Source organism: Rattus norvegicus, chromosome 6 (genome assembly GCF_021556685.1).
Source record: "Rattus norvegicus strain SHRSP/BbbUtx chromosome 6, alternate assembly SHRSP_T2T, whole genome shotgun sequence".
In the NCBI taxonomy this organism is placed as follows: domain Eukaryota; kingdom Metazoa; phylum Chordata; class Mammalia; order Rodentia; family Muridae; genus Rattus; species Rattus norvegicus.
In genome coordinates, this window is record NC_141539.1 from 136,010,502 (window position 1) to 136,033,418 (window position 22,917).

Below are 22,917 nucleotides of genomic sequence, written 5' to 3' on the forward strand. Positions count from 1 at the left end.
AGGACGGCTTCAGCTGGTGGTTTCTGGCCACCCTGGGCTGCAGCTGAGGAGCTCAGGTCATCAGGCTTGTGCAGAGCGCTATTACCTGCCAAGCCCTCCCTCCAGTCCCATCATTACTGACCCAGTCTCTTTACTTGTTGTCTGTTCTAATCTTGATTCAAACCAAGCAGTTTCTGGTTTTGTAGTAACTTCTTCATCTGTGACATCTAACTTATTGGCATCCAGTTTCCATATGGTATTCTCGTGGCCCTTTTTATTTCTGTATGATTGTACTTCTGATTTTTTTTTCTTTTTTCTTTTTTTCAGAGCTGGGGACCGAACCCAGGGCCTTGCGCTTCCTAGGCAAGCGCTCTACCACTGAGCTAAATCCCCAACCCCTGTACTTCTGATTTTAATAATTCAGGTCTCTTTCCTTTCCTTTTGTGTGACATGTGTGTACTTTAATGCACATGAATATGGACTCGCACACTGCACATGAGGAGATCCAGTGTCCCTCCCCTTCTCCCTTGTTTGGCATGGGGAATTTCCAGGGGTTCTCCTGTCTCTGCCGCCCATCTTTCCCCAGAGTGCTGGATTACAGGTGTGCACTACCGTGTCTGACTACACGTGGGCTCTGAGGTGAACTGCAGTCGCTGCTTATATGCAGGTGGCTGACTCACTAAGCCGTCTCCTCCTCCCCTGTTTTCTCAGCCCGTCATAGACTTTGTCTGCTTTATCTTCTTCTCAAATTCCGTCTTTGGTTTTATTGGTTTTCTATATTGTTTTCCTGTATCTTCTCTATTTCTGTTCTGATCCTTATTTCTTCCCCACACTCTTGTGTGCAGTCCTGTGTTTCCCAGTGGTTTCCACTGACAGCCCCAGCTCTATTGACCGCAGTTGTGCATCTGTGATGGCAGTGGGCTGTGAGCAGGGCATGGGCACATAGCAATGGCCATGTTGAGGAAAGAGCTAGACTACAATTGTGGTGGCAAAGACCTGGTCCCCAGTCTCTGCCACAGGAACCTCTCTGTGCATCCTGGTCATGGGGGAGCAGGACAGCACAGGGACATGTGTCAAACCATAAGCTTCTGTCCCTTTCTCCATCTCGATTCCACGATAACCTCAAGAAGACAGAACTAAAATGGGAGAAGAAGTCTTAGTTGGAGTGATTTGAAGGTGATCAACAGCTTGGTGCAGGAAACTGCTAAAATGGAGTAAAGTCCCATGAAAGGATCCCACAGCTGTGCTCTGAGTGAAGCAGTGACGGATGCCAAGTGGCTGCTAAACATGGACTCCTTCAGCAGTGCTGCCCAACAGAGCTGTGCGTGCTCACTCTACATACTGTAGTGTGTGGTGAAGGAATCGCTTTGCCTGGGAATGTATAAGTCCAGATGCTCTCACGTCGTTGCTGAGGGGAGAGGAAAGCAGCTTTGTGCGTGTGTGCGTGGACCTTCATGAAGCACTTTTCCAGACGGACCCTTTCCCTCAACCTTTATTTTACCCCCAAGAAGTAGAAGCCAGAGGACTTTCTCTCTACTTCACCAGCAAGTGGCTTTGCTGCCTTGAACAGTTTTTTTTTTTTTTTTCCTTCTTTTTTTCGGAGCTGGGGACCGAACCCAGGGCCTTGCGCTTGCTACCACTGAGCTAAATCCCCAACCCCTGCCTTGAACAGTTTAAGGGCCTGTCTGTCACACAGCCTACTATGAGCAGAGCCTTCCTGGGACCCGCCCCTGCTAAGGCTCCCAGTGGAGTCCTTAACAGTGCATTTCATTCCTTCTGTTTTTCTTTCTTTCTTCCTAATGTGCACTGGTTGGTATTTGGCCTGCACTGTATGTCTGTGTGAGGGTGTCAGATCTTGGAGTTACAGACATTATGAGCTGCCGTGTGGGTGCTGAGAATTGAACCCACATCCTCTGGAAGAAAGTCAGTGCTCTTACCTGCTGAGCCATGTCTCCAGCCCCTGACGGTCATTTCTAGAGTTAGGGGTGACACTGAGCTATCATAGATGGTCCCCTGAGGAAGCCTGAGTGCTTTAGACACATCTGTCCTTCTTTGTGGCAGCACAGCAAGTGGCCGCTCCCCCCTCTTCCTTTAGGTTTGGTTCACTGTTGGCCTTTTAAAGATGGGGTCTCTGTCTATTGCCTGATCTCAGATTTACTGTGTAGCCAAAGATAAGTTTGAACTCCTGATCCTCCAGCCTCTTTGCCCTGAGTGCTGAGTGCCTATGCCACCATGCCGGGCTTTCTGTTTTGTCCAGACACAGTCTCTGTGTAGCCAAGGTTGACCTCGAGTTTGCAGTGATCCTCCTGCACCAGCCTTCCAAGTGCTAAGACTATAGGCATGCACTGCAGTAGCCAGCTTCTGTCTCAGAACAGCCTCTGGTGACAGAGAGGAAGATTCCAGCTCAGGGCGGGTCAGAGGCCTTAGGTCCAGTAGGACTGTAGAGTTGTCCCAGAGCTTTGACCCAAGATGGAGTCGCTGAGAACACCAAGACGGAGGAACCTTGTGGGGTCCAGCCCCTTGGAAAAGGAAAACTAAATGTTCTACCCTTCTCGGAAGTCTGTTGACCCCATGTCTCAGCAGAACACTTAACCTCAGCCTTCTGCCTTTCTGACAGCCAGAGCCCCCAACACAAGCACACGAGCGTGTGCTCCCGTGTGCACACACACACCGCACTCAGCTTACTGCAGTCCCACTCCTGCTCAGCTTAAACACCCTACAAACTCACTCCTTTTGGGCAGTGCTGCTTTTCCTTGTCTCGGGGACAGCCCAGCAGTACTGACCCAGTGGAGCTTTGCCTTTTGGCCTTGGCGAGCTCTGGTGACCTGCCACATTGGTGGCAGAGCTGAATACAGACCTGGGTATGTGATACTGATCTGGCTCCCTCCTCTGGCTCCGGGGTCCTAGGCCTTGTGGGGACACTGACTCTAGGAGCTGTGGGAGAGTTCACGGATGTCACCCACAGGTTAATGATGAACCAACAGGGACTTTTCTACAAATTAAACAGTAAGTTCAGGAGGGTGGACTGCCGAGGAGTCCATAAAAAAGATGCAGCGGTCAGGAGGATCCTCTGAGTCAGGTTGGGAAGTGTGTAGTGGATTCACAGCAGACTGAGTGACCTGTGTGCCCTTCGGTCCTCGGCACCTCTGCTCAGCTTCCTGTCTCATCCAGGACATCCTCCGAGCTGAGCAGAGGTGCAGCACAGCGGATACCATGGGAATGGAGCAGAAGCCTCTATTTTTGTTTCCTGGTCTCTGTTAAAACCTCGCTCTGATAGTGATTTGGGGGTGAAGTTTCCACAAAGTACTCAAAACAAATGACTCAGTTTTCAGACTTGCTAGTGCTTGAAAGGCCTTGGGGAGACATTTTTAGTGGTTTTTAGCAGGTTTCAGAGCTGGAGTTTGTAGAGATTTATGTCCGTATTTGGGGCACCTCTAAAGCTAGAGTAATAGTGTGGCCTTTTGTAGCACTGTGGGCTCTGGCTGAATTAAAGGAGTCCTCAGGCACCTACCCTCGAGTGACCCCACCCTGAGCAAGCTGTGTCTCCCGAATCCATCTTCTTTGCTAGCTGTTGAGCCACCTTCCACAGCCATCTCCTCCGTGCCACAATGTTATTGGCCGTCCAGTGTTGTTTGCTCTGCCTGCCCTGAGGACTCGGCCTGGCAGAGCAAACATTATAACACCAAAGCCGGCAGAGCTGGCAAGTAGCCATACTACACAGACAGTGTTAAATTCCACTGCATCAGTGTGCTGTGCTTCTGTGAACAGTTCTGTGCTGTGCTGTCCGTGAGTGTGGAAGGTTGTTTCCACCTTCTAAGGGTCCTCCACTGTTCAAAGTTTTCATTGTAATGCTCTCTCGCCTCCCTCGTTAGCTTAAAGCATTACAGTTTCTACATTTTCTATTGTTGCTTTGTGCTTGCTTGTTTGCTTTTTGTAAATTATATATTTTTATTTTATGTGCATTGGTGTTTTGCCTGCATGTATGTCTGTGTGAAGGTGTCAGATATTGGAGTTATAGGCAGCTGTGAGCTGCCTTGTGGGTGCTGGGAATTGAACCAGGGTCCTCTGGAAGAGCAGTCAGTGCTCCCAACCTCTGAGACATCTCTCTAGCTCCCGCTTGTTGGTTTGTTGATGCTGTTATAATTTTCTTACTGCACTTTGTGTGTTTGGTATATACGTGTGTGCATGTGGATGTACGCCTGTGCATGCACATGTGGATGTGTGCCTGTGCATGCACATGTGGAATCCAGAGGTCAGCATCATGTGCCTCTCCACAGCCCTCTGCTTTCTTGTTGTTATTACTGGTTGGTTTGTTTGTTTGTTTGTTTGTTTGAGACACTATCTCTCCCTGACAGACTGGCTAAGGAGTGAAACCTCAGGATTGATGTACTTGTTTCCATGGTTACAGATGTGTGCTGCTATGTTCAGCTTTCCCTTGGTGCTGGGAATCGTAACCCTACCTACTACATGTAGTCTTCATACTACATGGAAGCGCTTGACTAACTGAGCCCTCCACCCATTCCTCCTGATATGTTTCAGAGGTCTGCTGTGGTGGTGGTGTAAAGTGTCCGCCTGCATGTGTGTATGTGCACTACATCCGTGCAGTGCCAGTGGGTTCAGAAGAGGGCATTGGATCCCTGGAACTAGGGATGCTATGGCCAGTATGAGCCACCACATGGAACTGAACCAGGTCCTCTGTAAAAGTAGCAAGAGCTCATAACTGACAAACCATCTTTCTAGCTCCTTTAATAGAGTTTGGAGACAAGGTTTCATTACCCAAAGTGACCTCGAAGTAATCATCCTCTTGCCTTCACCTCATATTTTGAGATTATGGGGGTGTGTCACCATGCCCAGCTTCTGTGATTTCTTTCCCAGCAAGTTTGTTATTAGCTTATAGAAAAGCTCCTAATTTTTAAAAGATTTGTGTGGGGATTGGGGATTTAGCTCAGTGGTAGAGCGCTTGCCTAGGAAGCGCAAGGCCCTGGGTTAGGTCCCCAGCAGCTCCGAAAAAAAGAACCAAAAAAAAAAAAAAAAAAGATTTGTGTGTGTGTGTGTGTGTGTGTGTGTGTGTGTGTGTGTGGTGTGTGTGTGTGTGGTGTGTGTATGGTGAGGGTGTATATGTGTGGTGTGTGTGTGTGTGGTGTTTGTCTGTATGGTGAGGGTGTGTGTGTGTGGTGTGGTGTTTGTGTGTATGGTGTGTGTGTGTGTGGTGTGGTGTGTGTGTGTGTGTGTGTGTGTGTGTGTGTGTGTGTGTGTGTGTTTGCGTGCGCGCGCATGCCTGCATGAATTTACATTCACCACATTCATTGTGGTGCCTACAGAGGCCAGAAAGCATGAGATCTCCTGGAACTGGGCTTACAGTCAGTATTGGTGCTAGAAACTGAGCTTAAAAGTCTTCTAGCTTTCAGTGCTCCTAATGACTGCGTCATCTCTCCAGTTCCATAAGCTCTAATTTTTAATGTCAGTTTTTTATCCTACTGATTTGCTTATAGTGTACATTGGGGTTCAGTTTTGGTCGAGCTTTGTCATTGGCAAATTTGGGTAACTCAGCTTCTTCCTTTCCTATCCATTTACGCATTATCTGTTTGTCTTGCCTTATTGCAGTCTAGCTAAGAGTTCAAGCGCTGTATTGAACAAGATTGAAGAGTCCACATCCTGTCCCCTTTATAATTTCAGAGGAAGTGCTTTGAATTTCTCTGATTATATAATGTTGGCTATAGGCTTGTTGAATGCAGCTTTTATTATGTTGAGGTATCTTCCTTCTATTTCTAGTTTCTTCAGCACTTTTATTCTGAAGTGATGTTGAGCTTTGTCAGAGGCCTTGTCTACATCTTCAGAGACGTGGTTTCTGTGTTATCTGTGCACTGTAATGTATTGGTTTGCATATGATAACCCACTCCCCCATCTTTAGATTAAAACGCACTTGATTGTAATGTATGACTTTTTATGTTGTTGAATTCACTTTGCAAGTATTTTATTGAGAATTTCCATATTTCCATATCTGTGTTCTTCAGGGAAATCGGTCTGTAGTTTCCCTTTTTGTTTTGTCCTTGTCTGACTTTTGGTAGGAGTCTGATGGCTCCATAGAGTGCGTTTGATAACACCCAGTCCTCGCTGCCTTGTGGGCTGGTGTCAAGAGCTTGCTGTTTGCTCCTTTTTAAGGTCTTTTGAAAGAAACCATGAAGCCAGCCCTCTGCTCTAGGCTTTTCTGTCTGGGGAGACACTGCTGTTTCTGTCTCCTTTCTTATCAAAGCATTTGCTCTCTGTGTGTTCTTGAGTAGGTTTGTAGGTCAGATGTGTCTAAGAACTCATCCTTATGTCTAAGAGCTCCTGTAGAGGTTTTGAATACAGATTTCCGGAAGCATTCCCTAATGACCCTCTAGATTTCATTGGTATCTTTTGCAACTTCCCTTTTTCATCTCCTTTTTGTTGCGGTCTTTTTCTTCCAGTTAGCTAAGTGTCTATGGATCGTACTTAATTGACTTTTCAAAGAAACAACTCTTGGTTTCACTGATTTTCAATTCTTTTATTTACTATAAGAGTGTGTGTGTATGTGCGTGCGTGCGTGCGTGCGTCCAGAAGGCAGTAGCTACAGGGCGTCTCCCAGGGGCTGCAGTTCATCATTTTTTCAGCTAGGCTAGTAGCTAACGAGTCCCAGCAAACCCCTGTCTCTACCCCTTTACACTGTGTGTATAGGAGTTCCCAACCACTCCTTCCCTGGTGCGGAGGGTCCAGACCCAGGTCCTCATGCTTACACACAGGCATTCTTACCCATGAGTACCCATGAGCCATCTTTGTAGCACCCAAAGGCCTCTTCCGTCTTCATGGTCCCTGTGTGGTTTTTGTGCTCCAGCTTGCCTCTTATTTTTAGTAGTCTTTTTCTTCTTTCTGTATCAACTCACGAGTATACAAGAAAGGTTTGTTGGGAATCGAACTGCCAACATCGTGGGGTGGGGAGAAAAATGTCAGGAAAGCAAGTTTTATATGGCGGTCAGCAGAGTTCAGTCTTTGAGCTGATACAGCTGTTCCAGTTGACTAGATGCCCTTGCCTGAGGTAGCTGGCCTTTGGGGCAGCTTAAGAGAAGGAGGTCCCTTAGAAGCTGGAGGTTCTTGATGGCACTTGGTATACAGAAACCCCCTTTAGGCCTCAGTTTCTCCAATAACAATTGTTCTGTTTAGGAGACGTCAACAGCACTGCCCCTGGGGTGGGAAGGCTTTGGACTCACTTCCCTGCCTCTGTTGCTTGTTTTTGGTAGTGCTGGGCAGTGGTTGATAGTGCTTGGAGCTCATGCTTGGTAGGTGAGTGCTGACCACTACAGCTCTCAGTTTATGGTGGTGGTGGTGGTGGTGCTTGATTTAAACAGGGTCTCTCTGTGTGGCCCTGACTGTCCTAGCACTAGCTCCACCTACCTTTGCCTAGGAGCACTGGGATTAAAGGTGTTCACTATTGCTGATTCCATGTTTTTGTCATTTTGAGACAGGATCTTGCTAAATTGCCAGAGTTTGTGATCTGCCTCAACCTCCTAACCTCCGAGTTACTGACCTGTGTGTACCTTTAGGCGTAGTTTTAGTCTTTCTCTTTGTTCTTTGTTTTGTTTTTTGTTTTTTTGTTTGTTTTTTGGTTGGTTGTTTGTTTGTTTTAGGGGAAGTTATTGTTATTTGAGTTGTTTTGTTTTTTTGAGACAGGGTTTCTTTGGGTACCCTTTCCTTGGCTGTCCTAGAATTAAGCCTCAAACTCACTATCTAGTGGGCAGATAGTGGTCCCAGCTGGCGTTACCTACACGCTCAGGAAAGACAGGATGTCAGAGTTGTCGAGCAAACCTAGTCCTGAGCTTTTTTTTCTGCAGTATATACCCTACAACTACAAGTGCTGTTTTGCTGGGGTCTGAAGAGGGTCTCTCAAAGCCCACCCCACAATGACGCACTTCCTCCAACGAGGACTCTAGATCACTCTGCCCTGAAAAACCATGAGGGCTTTGTTACTCTGTGGAATGGCCTGCCTTACTTAGAACAAGCAAACTTTGGAGAGACTTGTTCTTGACTATAAAGCACTGACGACACATCATAGCTTGTTGACCTGTACAAAGGAGCCACCAGCCTGCTGCCTAGCCAAGAGCCAGCTCCTGCTGGCTTTCTCTGCCTCCATCTCCCATGGTCCATACTGCAGGACATGTGACCTAATGGAAAGGCACAGGCAGGAGGACTGACAGAGCTTAAAGAAGTCTTCCGGTAGGGTCAGGGCCAAGCGAGCTGGCCATGCTGGAGGCCACCCTTCTTAGTGAATGTGAGGGTGGCCATGGGCAGGCTGCTGGGCTTTTTCTGCCCTGTGGGCTGTAGATCATTTCTTCTCACTCCCTTATCCAGACCCCTTCTGCCTTTCTGTGGCCAGCTGAAGTTTCTGGCTGTCTGCAGGGGTACCCCACAGTCTTGTGACACTGTGATGATGGATGGCCTGGTAAATGTCCTCCTTTCCTCTGCAACTGCAGGCCAGGTGCAGAACCACCAAGGAGCCCATCCCAGCATTGACCCTTCTGCTCATGACTGCTGCTTCACATAACTCCTCAAACCTCTTGTCCTTCTCTGAGGTCTGTCCCTTCCTGTTTCCAGCTTGCTGGGGTCACTTTGGTCAGCGTCCATTCTAGCCCCAATGACCAGATGTTGTGGGCCCTGGATAGCAGGTGGAATGTGCACGTGAGAACTGGAGTCACCGAGGAGATGCCCGTGGGGACAGACTGGGAGCACGTGCCAGGTAGGAACAGTCCAACAGCTGTCCTGTTGTCCCACACACAGCCACAGATGACAAGAACTGAAATCATGTCAAGCTGAAATCAGTTTAACTTGAGGTCTCCCAGCCCCACTGTCTGTAACACAGGCTGTCACCCCCACCCAGTGGCCATATAGAGGTCCTGGTATTGTTGGGTCTGAGATGTTCTGAAGCAGGAGCCAGGTAAAGACCCGAAGGGCATTCCTTGCTGGGAGAACCCAGGCCAGCCCACTGTGGGGTATGCAGGAATATAGCTTTCTCAGTGCCAACTCATGTGTGGCTGGGTCAGCCTCCTGGGCCTCTCTGCCTTGATGCCCAACACTTTACAGTGTCACCACAAGAAACTCTGGTGGCCAACAGTGTCTGGAGAGAGCAGCACTGGGAATGTGCTCTGTATGTGCGATCCAGAGGTGAGCTGATACCAAGTTTGCCCACAGGATTACAGGCCTGCCAGTTGGCACTGAGCACCAGGACCGTGTGGGCCCGCTGTCCAAATGGTGACCTTGCCCGCCGCTATGGCATCACAGACAAAAATCCTGCTGGGGACTACTGGAAGAAAATCCCGGGAAATGTATCCTGTTTCACAGGTAGGTGCTGGGCATGGTAGACTTGGTGTCTCCTAGGGGACAGTGTAGACGGGGGTGTGAAGAGGTTACTCCATCTCAGCTCCACATTCCACAGCCAGAGCCAAGAACATGGCTGCCTGTGGGAGGGATCCACACACAGGTTCTGCAGGAACACTGCTTCACAGCCTGGAGCAAACTGCTTACATAGCTACATATCTACACACACATGTAATCCCAACACTTGAAAGGCTGAGGAGGTAGATTGTGAGTTCTAGGCTAACCTGGCTTACATAGTGAGTTCCAAGCCAATCTGGGCTATCCTGTGAGACTCTTGTCTAAAAAAAAAGAAAAGAAAGAAAACCTAAGAAATTAAATTGAGTGAACACAGCACAGGTTGGAGAAACGGCCTTCCCTTCCTCATCCCTGAGCCATAATGTTATCAAATCCAGACCGGACCAGGTCTGATCACCACTTATGCCCCTTGTCTTAGACTGACTGGCTGTCATCTTTGCAGTGACCTCATCAGACGAGCTGTGGGCAGTGGGCTCCTCTGGCTGTCTCCTTCAGCGACTGACAAAGACGTTCAGCCATTCACACAACACCCAGAACAACCAGGCAGCCACCTCCCACCCTGAGGAGCTGGAGGACGAGTGGGAGGTCATCTGAAGGAGCCGAGGCAGCCAGTGGAGGAGGAAGCTGGGTTCTGTGATGGAGGCAGCCTATCTCCCTGTGGCTCCTTGTGGACATGCCTCATCCACCAGGCTGGACACCCACACTCGCTTTCATCCGTATTTGTTTTGGTCTCATTACAGAACTCACAGCCTTAGCCATGTGCTTGGAACTGTCGCTTGTAGGAACAGCACCTTGGACATCTTACCAAGGTCCCCTCCAAGTGAGAGCAGTGGCTGCCGCTCAGCTGCACGCACGAGTTCCCTGTGCACCCAGGACATTCTTATCCGCAATTGCAGGTCCTGGTGTGTGAGCCAGGAGGGACAGGCACATGTCCATACCAGAACCCCAGACCAAATGGCCGGCCGGTCAGAGCTTGCAGCCACTGGATATGTTTGGTGACAGTGTTGACATTATCACAGGGTCCCACACTTCTCTCCTAGAGGTCCAGGCCACAGTGCACATCCCACACGGGACATTCCAGGTAGGAAAGGACCCATGCTGGCTGGGGTGCGGGGCTGTGCCGGGTGAACATGTACACCCTCGCCTCACCATGCTGCCCACACTCAGGGTAGCTGCCCATCCTGCCCACCTCAGCCGACACGCCAGCCAGTGGGTGCAGACGGAGCACAGGTGCCCACGTGGTCCATGTAGCTCAGCACCCCTGAGACATCTTGGGAATGACACTTGACAGTATGCTGGTAGGCATCCTAACGCTGGGCTCTTCCTCAAAAGATGAATCTAGTAACTGCCTTTCATTTGTTATGTTACAGACCTGAATAAGATACCTCACTTAAAATCAAATCTCACAGATTGAGAAGATAAATGTTTCTTCTGAAAATAGTGAAGGTCTTTTGTTCCTTCATGAGATTTATCCTAAGCCCACCTTGTCTTGGCTATAGCTTTGCAGGGGTGGCTGTCCCCTATCATGTCCTCACCCAAGAGCAGCCACTGTCTGCAGTAGGCATAGCATTGACTCCCCCGTGGCTAGTGTAATACAGTGCCTCTGCTCACGGCTGCTGTGTCCCTCCGCAGTGGTGGGGACAGAGCATCTGAGCTTCAAGGGCAGGCTGCCCACCCCACCACCAGGTCCCTGTTACCACTCCAGACTGGCTGCTTTTCTTAGTCCGCCTGGTCCAGGCAGTTACTTGATGTCTGTTTTCTGCTAAGCATGTGTCGGGCCCAGCAGTGACGGTGCAGAGGCTCCCGGTCTCAGCAGTGGTGAGCTGCCCGGGGCCTTGACTGCACTTCATCTTATAGACTCCTTCTCAAGAGTTCAGTGACAGCAGAGGCAGCTCCGAGTGGGCCGATCCTCTCCTGTGGACGGTGCCTTGCCCGGCTCCTCACAATGGCAGCAGTCCCCTAAGCCCACAGGACGCTAGTGCAATTAAGCCCAAGTTAAGTGGACACTTTCAGCCTAGCTTTAGCTCCACTGCTTCGTGTGATTTTCTTTTTGGTTTACATTTTAGTTGTGCTTTAGATCATGCAAAATACTACTTTTTCCAACTGTGGAGTCTGCAGAGTGAGCTGGGGGTACACCAAGCCCAGCAGCCCAGCCACACTGCAACAGAGTGCCAGCCACTGCCTGGGTGGCTTGAAGCAGCCTGCACAGATGGTACAGTGGGCAGCGCCATTCCACAGCAGCACACCACCTCTGGCAGGCCTAGAGAGAATGCTGCAAAGAAGGCACAGTGAAGGGAAGTCCCAAGACATTAGTCTTCGGCTGTTGCTTTGAGTCAGTCTTCTATAGCCCAGGTTGGCTTCCAGTTCACCGTGTAGCAAGCCAAGAATGGCCTTTGCTGATCTTCCTGCACCCACCTTTTAAGTTCTGGGATTATGGGTGTACACTACCATGTCCTCTGAAGACATCAGATTCCATGCAAAGAAGTCCAAGAGTATAGCTCTTTCAGAATCCCCACTGGAATGTTTCTCTTGCACAGGGGAATTCTTAAAATCATGACCGTTCCCACAGACATCCCATGTACATGCTCAGATCTCTAACTTAATGTCCTTCTCTAGAGCCCACGGGGGAGAATAGGGTTAGTCTGTGAGCCTCAGACTCACAGGCGGTTGGGTGCCTTATTCCAGTCACAGTGATCACGTACCAGGACCTGGCTTGGCAGACCAGCTGACCTGTGCTGATGCCACAAACTCCTGGAGTTGCCCCAACAAGGGCCAGCATGTCAGGTACGGCCCAGATCATGGCAGGGCCTTCACCCCAGGCAGCCAGGCTGCCCCTGTATCCCAGCATTCCATAGGCATCGCAGGGGGCAGGGGGAGGGAGGCAACAGCTGCTGTGCCTACTGTTTCCACTTGGCACAGAAAACCTGCCTTTGCTTTCTGGAGGGCAAGTGCTTTCTACTCAAACGATGGGACACCACAGAAAACCCATATGGAGATTTTACTTATTCAAAATGTAGAACCTGTAAGTTAGAAATCCTGTGTGGGGCTGGGATGTGGCTTAGTGATGGAAGACAGATCAAAACTACGTGGACTCCAAGCATGCCTACAATCCCAGCACTCAGGAAGCCGAGTATTGTCACGAGTTCCAGACCAGCCTGGACCACAAAGATCCTGTCTCAAAAAAACCTGAACTTAAAGTAAACAAACTGAGAGCCCGGATTGCCACAACGTTGGCATCCATGTTGAATTTGCCCAAATCAGTAGGAACAGACACAACACTAAGGTGGACAACAGAGGTGAAGAGGCACTGACAGAAACACCCTCCAGTAGGAGACCCCAAAGGCACAGCTCTCAGAGAAAGCCTCAGTCCAAAAGCCCAACACTAAAAATGCCATCTCTGAACATTCGTCAAGAGCAAAACTAGAGCTGTGTCTCTAGCACAGAGACCCAGGCCTTGCCTGGCATGCAGGGCCTGGCTACAGTTCCCAGAGTGGCAACAAAAAACTAACGAGAGGGACAGTGCCACTGTTTGTGGGCTTGAGCATATGCCTGCAGTGCCACAGGATGTATGTCAGCAGAGCGTACTGTGGGGTCCCACAGGCAATCTCAGGGTGCTGAGAGACTCTGGCTTGTCAGGTCAGTACGGTTTACAGAGAGAACATTGCATGGTGGGGGGCACTGTATATGGAGCAGAGGGAGACAAGTTCTCACCTGGGACAAACAGCTGGTCAGTGATTGTTCCCAAGCCTGTGTCTTTTTATCCTTTGAATGTTGAGCCATGTAAATGTATTATTTATTTCAAAACTAAATAAAATTTACATGTAGAAACTCAATTCTCTTCAATTTGCAGTTTTAACAGTACTTGAGTCAAATATCACAAAATCAACACCAAAAGCATTTTAAAAATCCCTTTCACAAACTAGAAGTACTTACACCATGGTGAGCTAGCATTGGTGTGCTGCCTGCCTGCGTGTGTGTCTCTGTGAGTGTGCCAAGTCCTTTGGAACTGGACTTAAACAGTTGTGAGCTGCCATGAGCGTGCTGGGAGTTGAACACGGGTCCTTGGAAGAGCAGCCAGTACTCTTTTTTTTTTTTTATAAATTTATTTTTTTTAAGATTTTATTTTATTGTATGAGTACACTGTAGCTGCCTTCAGACACACCAGAAGAGGGCATCAGATCTCATTACAGATGGTTGTGAGCCACCATGTGGTTGCTGGGATTTGAACTCAGGACCTCAGGAAGAGCAGTCGGTGCTCTTAACCACTGAGCCATCTCTCCAGCCCCCAGCAGCCAGTACTCTTAATCACTGAACCATTTCTCCAGTCCCTACCACTGATCTTGGGCTGGGGGCTGGCTAGTGTAGAACACTTACTTAGTGTGGTTCCATCTCCCAGCATTGCCAAAAGAACCACTGATGACTGGTGTGACCAGAGCCTCCCCTACAGGACTGGACTTCTCCCCACAATCCCAGTGTTCCGTGCAGGATCTCTATTCATTTGTGTGTTTACATGCTCTCGCACTCGTGTGTGCAGATGTGTATTGTGCATGCCGTAGCACAAGTGTGGAGGTCACCTTACATGGGTTCCAGGGATTGATCTCAGGATTCCAGTCTTGGGTGGTAAGCACCTTTACCCACTGAGCCATCTTGACATCCCTATGCTTTATAGGAGAAAAAAATTAAATGTCTACATAGTGTCAGTAAAGATTTACACACTTCTCCCTCAGCTGAGACAGCAGTCACACCCATATAGACGTGAGTTACAACTCATCACACTACAAATGGCTGCCTTTGTGTTTTATCATCTCAGGTTTTTACAGTCAGAACCGGTCATCAAAGAGGGTATGGGGGGACAACAGTGTGGATTACTGACGTTTGCTTTTCTAAGACAGGGACAGGAGTAGCCTAGAACTCATGCACCCTAGGCTAACCTTGATAAATTTTCTTGAGACAGTCTCACATAGCCCAAGCCTACTTAAAACTGACCACGTAGCCAAGGAAGTCAGCGTTTGCCTCTACCTCATGAGTGCTGGGATTACAGGAGTACACCACCACGCCCAGTTCTAGTTGGGGCTATTTTTTTTTTTTTTTGTTCTTTTTTTTTTTTTTTTTTTCCGGAGCTGGGGACCGAACCCAGGGCCTTGCGCTTCCTAGGTAAGCGCTCTACCACTGAGCTAAATCCCCAGCCCCCAAACCCTCAGCTTTTTAACGCTAGGCAAACACACTCAACTATATTCCGAGCTCTGGCATTAACGTTCTTCCTAAGGTTTATTTCATGTTCATGAGTGTTTTGCCTGCATGTAGGTCTGTGTATTGTGTGCATACCTGGTGGACAAAGTGGTCAGAAGAGGGCATCAGAGCCCCTGGAAATGCAGTAATAAACTGTCGCAAGCTACCGTGAGGGTGCTGGGAGTTGAACCTAGGTCTGGAAGAGCAGCCACTGCTCTTAAGCACTGACCCATCTCTTCAGCCCCTGACCATGAGCCTGATCCTCTGTGTGTTAGGATCACAGCCAAGCACCACTGTGCTTGTCTGTAGTTACTGGAAATGAGCTGTGGAGATCCTGTGCTCTTCCTTCCTGCCTCCTAGGAGCCATCTTGTCTGGATAGGCTGTGAGGTAATATACAGAACTGCTGTCCACACTGAGACTAGTAAAGAAATGAAGCCGAGGTTGAAGCAGATGGAGTCTGTGTGGAAAGCAGACGCAAGCAGAGGGAGCAGCAGCAGGCTACACTGAGGTGGTGGCCTCAGTGATGGGCCTCAGTCCACTGTCTTCCTAATAGGCGTCAGGGTCCAGAATTCTGGCTCCTGAACTCTTTAACTGGAGTACTGTGCAGATCTGGGGACACACACATTGATGGGGACAGGTGAAGGATTAACCGAGAGAACATGGCTTGCTTGTATGTTTTAGAGACACCAAGGTCGCCCACCACTAGCTGACAGTGGAAGCCATGCTGGGCCTGGTGAGCTCTTGTCAGTCCTGTAAGCTCATGGCCAGGGTGGTAATGTGTCAGGTGGCACCACAGCCTTTCCTGGGGCTGGGGGGCCCAGGGGACAGAGAAGCCACACACTGAGGCCACCTACCTTCCTCTCAGAAACAGCCACCCTATGATAAGTGAGGCCTTGCTTATCAGCCTGTGCCACCTTTCCAGGGCCTCTTGCTTCCCGAAGTGCAGGCCTGTACAAGGCACCCCATGACAATGAACAGCCATGGCAGGAATCGGGCCTTCCTCTGAGGTAGCTGGCAAGGCTTCTCTATCCTTCTGGGCCTACCTTCTTCCACCTCCTAGTGAGGTCCCACCCAAATCTGTTCCCTAGGTGAGTCTGCCTTTGCACAGTGGCCTAGGGGGCCACTCAGCATTGAAACAATCCCCATCCATGGTGACTGCCACGCCTACGTGCTTGTCACCATGAGCCTCTTGGGCTTGATGTTCCCCTGTACCTTTCTCAGGCTGGGTCCTTCCTCTATGGTGCCATTTCCTCCCACAAGGTCTCCCTGATGACCACAAGGCCTAAATAACACACTGACCGTCCTCCAGGCCGAGCAGCTCTGGGGAGGTTGTCAGGAAAGCAGCAGTCTGTCTACCTAAAGGGGACAATGGGGACAGAGAAGAACCAACTCTGCACCAACAGACCCCAAAGGACACTGATCTAGGGACATGTGAGGGGAAGCCAAGATTCCCAACAGGAGCCCAGCTTTTGAGGCCCACCAGGAACTACAGCAAGCCATTGGTCATGTCCGGCAAATAAGGAAATGCCACCACCAATGGCTTCCTTAATCTAGACCTGTGACCTCCTAGAGAAGTCCAGGGGGACTGCTCTGGAATGGGCCAGACTTGGGGCAGACACTGTCACCCATGACCTACAACTGCCAGAACTCAAAGAAGCGACTCAGACAGAAGGGACGCAGAGCCTCCAGCCTAGATGTAGGACCTGTACCAGCAAGTACCCTCTCACTTCCAGGCCTGGGAAATGGCCTAAAACCCCTGGACAATAACACATTAGGGCCCAGGACAGCGGTGACCGAGTCTACGCCCTTCCTGTTCTCAGGCTTTCCCTCCCGTGGCAACAGCACCCTGGCATTGCCACCCCCAAGCCTGCCACACTCAGCAGCACTGAGCAGCAGGTGCCCCCAACCAGGCTGGCCACTCCAGCAGACTGCTAGCCTCTGCTCCTGGCAGCACATCATGGCCTACAAGCCTGCGCCACAAAGGTTGAATTTCACAGCCCAGCAAAATCCCAGGATAGGGTCAGGCCCTCCTCCCCAGTCTCGAAGTTCCTGGGGTGTGAACCCAGCTTTGCAGCCAGGGTCCCTTCATCCTGAAGGATGATGCCACATTCATTAACAAGCCTCCAATCTCCTCAAGTGTCCAGGAGAAAGCAGCTCTCCAGGAGGGCTGAGAAGCCTACCCAGGGGGATAACAGCCCCATAAGCACCGCCTAACACCCACTGCATAGGTAAACCCATCCCTAAGGCTGGGCAGGGGGACCCGGAAGGCACACCTGGTTCTAATTCGAGAAGACATGATGTGGGGGGCCCAAAGCTAGCACCTGCCAATCCTGACTGAGGGCAAAAGGGCCAATTCCAGGCCCAGGTGGAGAAGCAATGATTCAGTGTGAGACGAGAAGACAGACGGACAGAAAGCCTGGCTCCCACTCAACTCCTGCTACAGCTACCTGCTCAGCTCTGCTTGCCCTGGACATAGGATCGAGTCTAACTCATGGGCCACTTATGAGACTGACAGCCCAGGAGAGGACCAGTCAGAACCACATAAGCTTGCCCCTTGGCCTCAGCACATTCTGTCCCCTTGCTTGGTCATTAGAGTCCCCACCCTCTGTTCCTGCTCCTCTCCTGCTTGGCTCAGCTGTCACCTTCCCCGGGACTCTAGGTCCTTACCCTTATCCTTGGCTGAGCAGGCAGCTCGTTCACTTGGGCAACTTGGCAGCCCCACCCCAAAGGCATGCGACAGACCAGGCAGATTCCTCTGTACGGTCAGAGATCCATTTTGTAAAGTGCCAGGTACAATGCTCTCAAAAATACTTCTGTCCCCAAATACTGGGTCAGGGTCCTCTGAGTCTAACCCTTGCCCGAGAGGTCCAAGGGCTGCAAAAAGGGTGGCAGAGGCAGCTCATCCAAGGCCTCCGGGAAGCGGCCAGGTGAGATGGTAGTGACCAGCACCTGCATGGCACGGACAAAGAGGGAGGGTGGCGCCAGCCCCGCTAGCCACTGGAACTTGTCCTCACCCAGTAGCCGCTGCCAGCGTAGCCGGTCTCCTAGCAGTTCACATCGAGCTGGGCCTACGATGCCCCCCGGGGTGTACAGCGCTAGCAGGTCAAGCAGCAGCAGGCGACGCTGGCACACCTCCCCTGATGAAGTGGTGGTGGCGGTGGCGGCAGGGACAGTGGCAGAGGCAGCCTCAGCAGCAGTAGGGGCTGAGCTGGCGTCCTGGTTCAGCTGATGCAGCAGCAGCTCTAGTGGTGTAAAGCCACTGCCGTCTCTAAGGCTTGGAGAAGCCCCGTGGCCAAGCAGCAGAAAGAGGCACTCAGGGCGCGCCAGCTCACAGGCCACGTGCAGCGACGTACCACCGCCCTCCACGCGGCTGCAGCCACGCCGGTCCAGGAGGCGCACGCGCTCTTCGACTGGGAAGTCCTGCACGGTTCGCAGGATGCGGCGAAGGATGCCCACGCGGTTGTAGCGCACCGCCAGCGCCACGTGCGGTCCGGGCGCCGTGCAGCAGCGGAAGCCTGCGCTGGGTGGGGCGAGTGCTCGGCGAGGGAAGGTAGCCAGCAGGTAGTGAGCATAGGCTTGGTGGTCGTGCACGAGCGCGTAGAGCAGGGCCTCCGATGGCGAATATGCGGCAGCGCGCCCACGCTCGTCCCAGTGGAAGGCTTCGCTGGCACGCATGTCCTCGAGTAGCCACACTGGCAGCAGATCTCGCACTGCCAGGTAGAAAGCGAAGGATGACTTCCGGCACTGCTTCTGCACCCGCAAGCGAGCTGCGCCTGGACCCTCCGGCCCTCCGTTGGCGCTGCGTCCAGGCCTGGTGTCCCACGGCATGCTGGACTCGGGGAGTCTCCTGGCCTCAAAGCATGGGTCACACTACCCAGACCAACCTGCAAGGCAAAGTGCGGGCAAGTGAAGGCTTTGGCCAGGACTCCCTCGGCCCAAGAAATGGCATCCACCTTCGCAACCGTCGTGGGTCTTTGATCCCTCTGTCTGATCCTTTTCCCATCACCAGTCTTGGCTCTGCCGGTCACTGCCCCCAGCTCTATTCTCTCCTTGGCCCAGAGCCATGCTTGAATTTCTGTACCTGCACTCCCTCCACTTATACTAGAGAAACTAGACCTGCTGGAGCCTTCGGTCTGCCAACCCTCTGCAGCCCTGGGACCTTCGAAAAGAGCTCCTCTCACACCTGAACCAGGTCCTTCCAACTGCAAATAAAGAGGAACCCATAGGACACCCCAGAAGATTCAGGCCCACAGCACAAGTTGAGCCCAAATCATCCTCACAGACCCAAATCCAGCCCCAACTCCACTTCTACCCTGACCCCGAGAGAATGCTCAGACTTCTTTCCAGGAGGGTCGTGGACATAACTCACTTAACCTACCCAGTTCCTGCAAGCGGTCCGGGGTTCTGTGGACGCGAGTATTCACTCTAACGCACCAAACCCCAACTTCCTCAACAAGAAAGTGGTGGCCCAGGGCTGGCAGTGCGCCCCGCAGCCCTAGTTGGGGAGTGGTTCTGACTCATCCACAAACAATTTTGCTGCCCATCAGGAATGAGCTCCTGGGAGGAGGGAAAAGGTGAAGTCAAGGGAGGGACTGGGGTGTACACCACCTGCAGTCCACTCCTGGTCCATCCACATGAGGCCGATACTGCCATCCCATTTTTCAAAGGGGGACAAGCTAATCCAAGGTCAGTCACCAGGTCAGGCTGAGTCTGGACAAGAGCCTAGGACTCCTGCGTTCTGTTTGAGGAGGCCAGTTCCAGACACTGCAGACCACAGTTTAAACCCTACCTCAACTTTGGGCCCCAAGCCTCACCCCAAGGCTATTCATCCTTGGCCTCCCTGCCCAAGAGCCCTACTGCCTCCATCAAGGGTAAGCTCTAGGTTACAAGGGACCTGGGACAGCTAGAGGGCCTCGTCCACAGTGTCATGACCATTAGCGGTAATTGGGTTACAGAGGTGGGCACTATGAAGTGGGCTGCGGCAGCCGCCCCTCTGGGAGGATTGGCATGACTGCAGCTCCTTCCCAAGCCCGGGCCCCCTGCGCCCTAGGTGTACTGTGTGGGCACGCGTGGGGTGCCGGGCGGGTTACGTAAAGTTCGGCCGCCCCACGTCACTGGGCAGAGTCACGGCCGCGGCTCTGTGACTGGAGCTTGGGCTGCGGGCCAGATCCTCCCGAGGCGCACCCTAGTGTCTGCGGGCGGGTGGCCAGGATCAGGGGCTGCACCTGCGCACGGGGGCGCTCGGGGCAGGCGACTCACCAAGCCCTTGCACGACCCTGTCCCTGCGGCGGGCTGGAGCGCGCGCCGTCCATGCACGGGCGAGCAGATAGAGATCCCACGACGCCCGGAGCGGAGGCAGCCGCCGCCCGCGCCCGCCGCACTCTGAGCCGCCGCGACCCGGTCTCCCGGTGCCGGTGCCAGTGCCGGTGCCGCCGAGGGGCGGGCGGCGGGCGGCGCAGTGCGGCCGGGGCCGGGCAGGACCGCCGGCCGGGCCGCCGCCGCCATTGGCTCACGCCGCCGGCCCCCGTCGCTATTCATTGGTCGCCGCGCTGCACCATTGTTGCGTCACGGTCCAGGGGGCGGGACTCTCCGCGGGACCCGCGGAAAACTTCCGAGAAACTTGAGGACCCGGGGTGGGGAGGGGAGTGAGAGAAGCCGGGGGGCGGGGCGAGCTTGGGGCGGGGCATGGCGGAGGCGGGGCGAGTCGGAGCTGGCTCCCGAAGCTGGGTCTGTGCAGTCCAAGGTCTGGACACAAGAATAGGCTCCCTGCGTGCGGCTGGAGCAAGAGTCCTACCCTGGGCCTCCCTTGCTCTGACCCTCAGTGACCTTGGGGATACATTCAGCTGTTATCCCATCTGCGTGTGGGAAGGCCTAGAATAGGACTGAGTCCTTAAAGGGTTGCACCTTGCTCTGCCCTGCCAGCGCCCTGTCACAAGCCTGGCTCCAACCTCATAAGAGAAGTATGGATGGGTGCATGGATAAGAGCTTTTCACGACGCCATTGTGTCTTCTCCTGGGCTAGCCACTTTCTTTTACTTTGACTTCATCACTGACACAGGAGAAAAAATGGGGGACAGAATTTTGATGCCCGCTGAGAGGTATTTAAGTCCAGAATGATTTGGAACATACCTTTAATCCCAGCACTCAGGAGGTGGAGGTGGGTGGATCTCTGAACTGAAGGCCAGCCTGGTCTAGAAAGTGAGTTCCAGGACAGCCAGGACTACAGAGAAACCCTGTCTCAACATACACATGCATACACATAAAGTAGGTTGTCCCAAGGAAGGTACACTTCGTGGGAAGCTGGCATCTCCAGCTGTTTTCAGTCAGGAGGAACTGGGAAAGTTCCACAGAGGACCCTAGAGCTTGAGGGAGCTTGAGGTCCTGACTTTGAGGGGTATGGGGGTGCTAAGTCCATTCCAAATGCACTAATTAACGCTGCTATGCCTGGGCCTTGGAACTCTCACCCCATGTTATCACTCCCTGGTGAATAGTTCCAAACTCCATGCACAGGTGGGTCTAGCTTCTTTTTCCACAACGCCCTTAGAAGCTCAGGGCCAAGCATTCATTCCACCTCCACCCAGGCCCTGCCTCCTGCCTCTGTGTAGCAGATAGCCAGTGCCTTCAAAGCACCCTCCCCTCCCCTACCTCAGAGCAAATGTGCACACAGCCTTCCACCTTTTTGGCTCCTCTGTGTCAGTAGGGGTTAAGGGACTTTAGGCTGGAGTCTCTATCACCTGGGTCCTTTGAGCAGACTCAAGCAGGCATACACACACACACACACACACACACACACACACACCACGGAGACTTCCTGTTACTCTGTACCTGTATTAGGGTTCTCTAGAGTCACAGAATTTATGGACTGTCTCTATATATTAGAATTTCTTGCGATGACTTACAGTCTGTAGTCCGACTGACCCAACAGTGGGCAGCGGTGAGTAGGAAGTCCAAGGATCCAGAAGTTACTCAGCCTTACTTGGCTAGTTGGTCCAGCTGGTTGAAGTGGAAACGTAAGGGTTATTTGGAAAGTCAGTTGTGTTGGATGGTGTTTTGCTGGGGCAAACATGTGAAAGAGTGTTTTCCTGAAGTGGACATGGGAGAAAGACTGAGGCAGACTCATGAAAGAACGTTTAGCCAAAGCAGACACAGGAGAAAGGATGTTCTGCTAAAGCAACCACGTGAAAGGACACATGATGAGTTCTTCGCTAACGACGTGCTGTATTGGTCCGCCTTACATTGTGTCGCTGAGCTGCATTTGTCCGAACTCCATAGAGAGAAACCAACCAAAAAAAATCTGGTGGTGTGCTGCAGCCTGTTGCCACTTCTGCGAATTCTGGCTACTTGGCAAAGTGATGTCAGCTGAGACAGACAGGCACACTGAGGCAGGACCCGTGGAGGACACGAGATGTTTGGAGGAAGTAGGAGGACAGTGATGGAGGCTGAGCTAGGCTCGCTTATAGAGCTGGCCGTGCCATGCTTGTGGGTCTCACATCTTTGCTGACCTTTACTTCCCTGAGAGAGACACAGCAGAGAACGTCTCCTGGCGTCCCTCCTGATCCCTCCTGCTGATGTGAGCCAAGGCTGAGGGCTGGCTGTCTCTGCTAGGCAGTGCCACTGCTGCTGATTAATGTTTGCTACCCCAACTCTGCCGAACTGGGCTGCTGGGGTATCCATGAAGTGTTTGCGAGTGGATCAAGCCGCTGCTGACCTGTGAACTGAACTGCCAATTTCCAGACAGCACAGATGGGACCAGAGGTTCTTTACTCCAAAGAACCTTTTTAAACAGGTCCACTGCCCCCATATCCTTTCTTTTCCACTATCTCCGGTGGGTTGTGGGCTACAGGGGAGGTTAAAGCATTTAAGAGTCACTAAAAATAAGGTTTGAAAAAAATTACAGTTACAGCTGGTCTTCTGTCTAAGCTGGAATCCTGAAGAAGTAGGTTCCAACAGATGTGCCCGCAAGTGAATGCAAGCAGGCAAAGAAGAAACCTTCCTCCTTCCAACTTTCTTATTAGGCCTCCAGCAGAAGGTTGTAGCACCATGCCTGGATCCAGAACTTGCTTTGTCCCAGGCTGACCTTGAACTCAGAGATCTGCTTGCCTCAATCTCCTGGGATTAAGTGCATACTACCTTGCCTGAGTCTAAGCTTTTCGTGGCCACTATGCCTCAAGATCTCCATGCCAAGATCCAGGTCAAAACCTTGTGTCTTCCAGCCTCCAGATCTGGATCACAGGTGAGCCCTCCATTTCTGGATTGTTGTGCATTCCAGATGTAGTCAAGTTGACAGCCAGGAACAGCCAGCACAGT

General features: G+C 51.7%; 2 protein-coding genes across 11 annotated transcripts in view; one reads left to right on the forward strand and one right to left on the reverse strand.

The window, feature by feature from the left end:
• Tecpr2 (tectonin beta-propeller repeat containing 2) overlaps positions 1 to 13,214 on the forward strand; it is a 102,475-nt gene extending 89,261 nt beyond the window's left edge. For all 8 annotated transcript variants that reach the window (XM_087553550.1, XM_087553554.1, NM_001427221.1 and 5 more), the window contains 3 exon segments: positions 8,587 to 8,728; positions 9,181 to 9,330; positions 9,824 to 13,214. In XM_087553550.1, coding sequence (XP_087409676.1) covers positions 8,587 to 8,728; positions 9,181 to 9,330; positions 9,824 to 9,975 — 444 coding nt within the window. In that variant the 3' untranslated portion in view covers positions 9,976 to 13,214.
• A 4,147-nt stretch (positions 13,215 to 17,361) lies between these two features.
• On the reverse strand, positions 17,362 to 20,066 carry Ankrd9 (ankyrin repeat domain 9). 3 transcript variants are annotated; one of them, XM_087553557.1, is made up of 3 exons: positions 19,871 to 20,066; positions 18,990 to 19,168; positions 17,370 to 18,495 (listed from the first exon to the last, which is right to left on the reverse strand). In XM_087553557.1, exon 3 carries the CDS (start codon positions 18,437 to 18,439, stop codon positions 17,459 to 17,461), a length of 981 nt encoding a protein of 326 aa, XP_087409683.1. In that variant the 5' UTR covers positions 18,440 to 18,495; positions 18,990 to 19,168; positions 19,871 to 20,066; the 3' UTR covers positions 17,370 to 17,458.
• Between the last annotated feature and the right edge of the window lie 2,851 nt (positions 20,067 to 22,917).

Bases quoted from the DNA above. Each gene is read 5' to 3' on its own strand.
- Ankrd9 (NM_001443948.1), bottom strand. From the start codon at position 18,439: ATGCCGTGGGACACCAGGCCTGGACGCAGCGCCAACGGAGGGCCGGAG.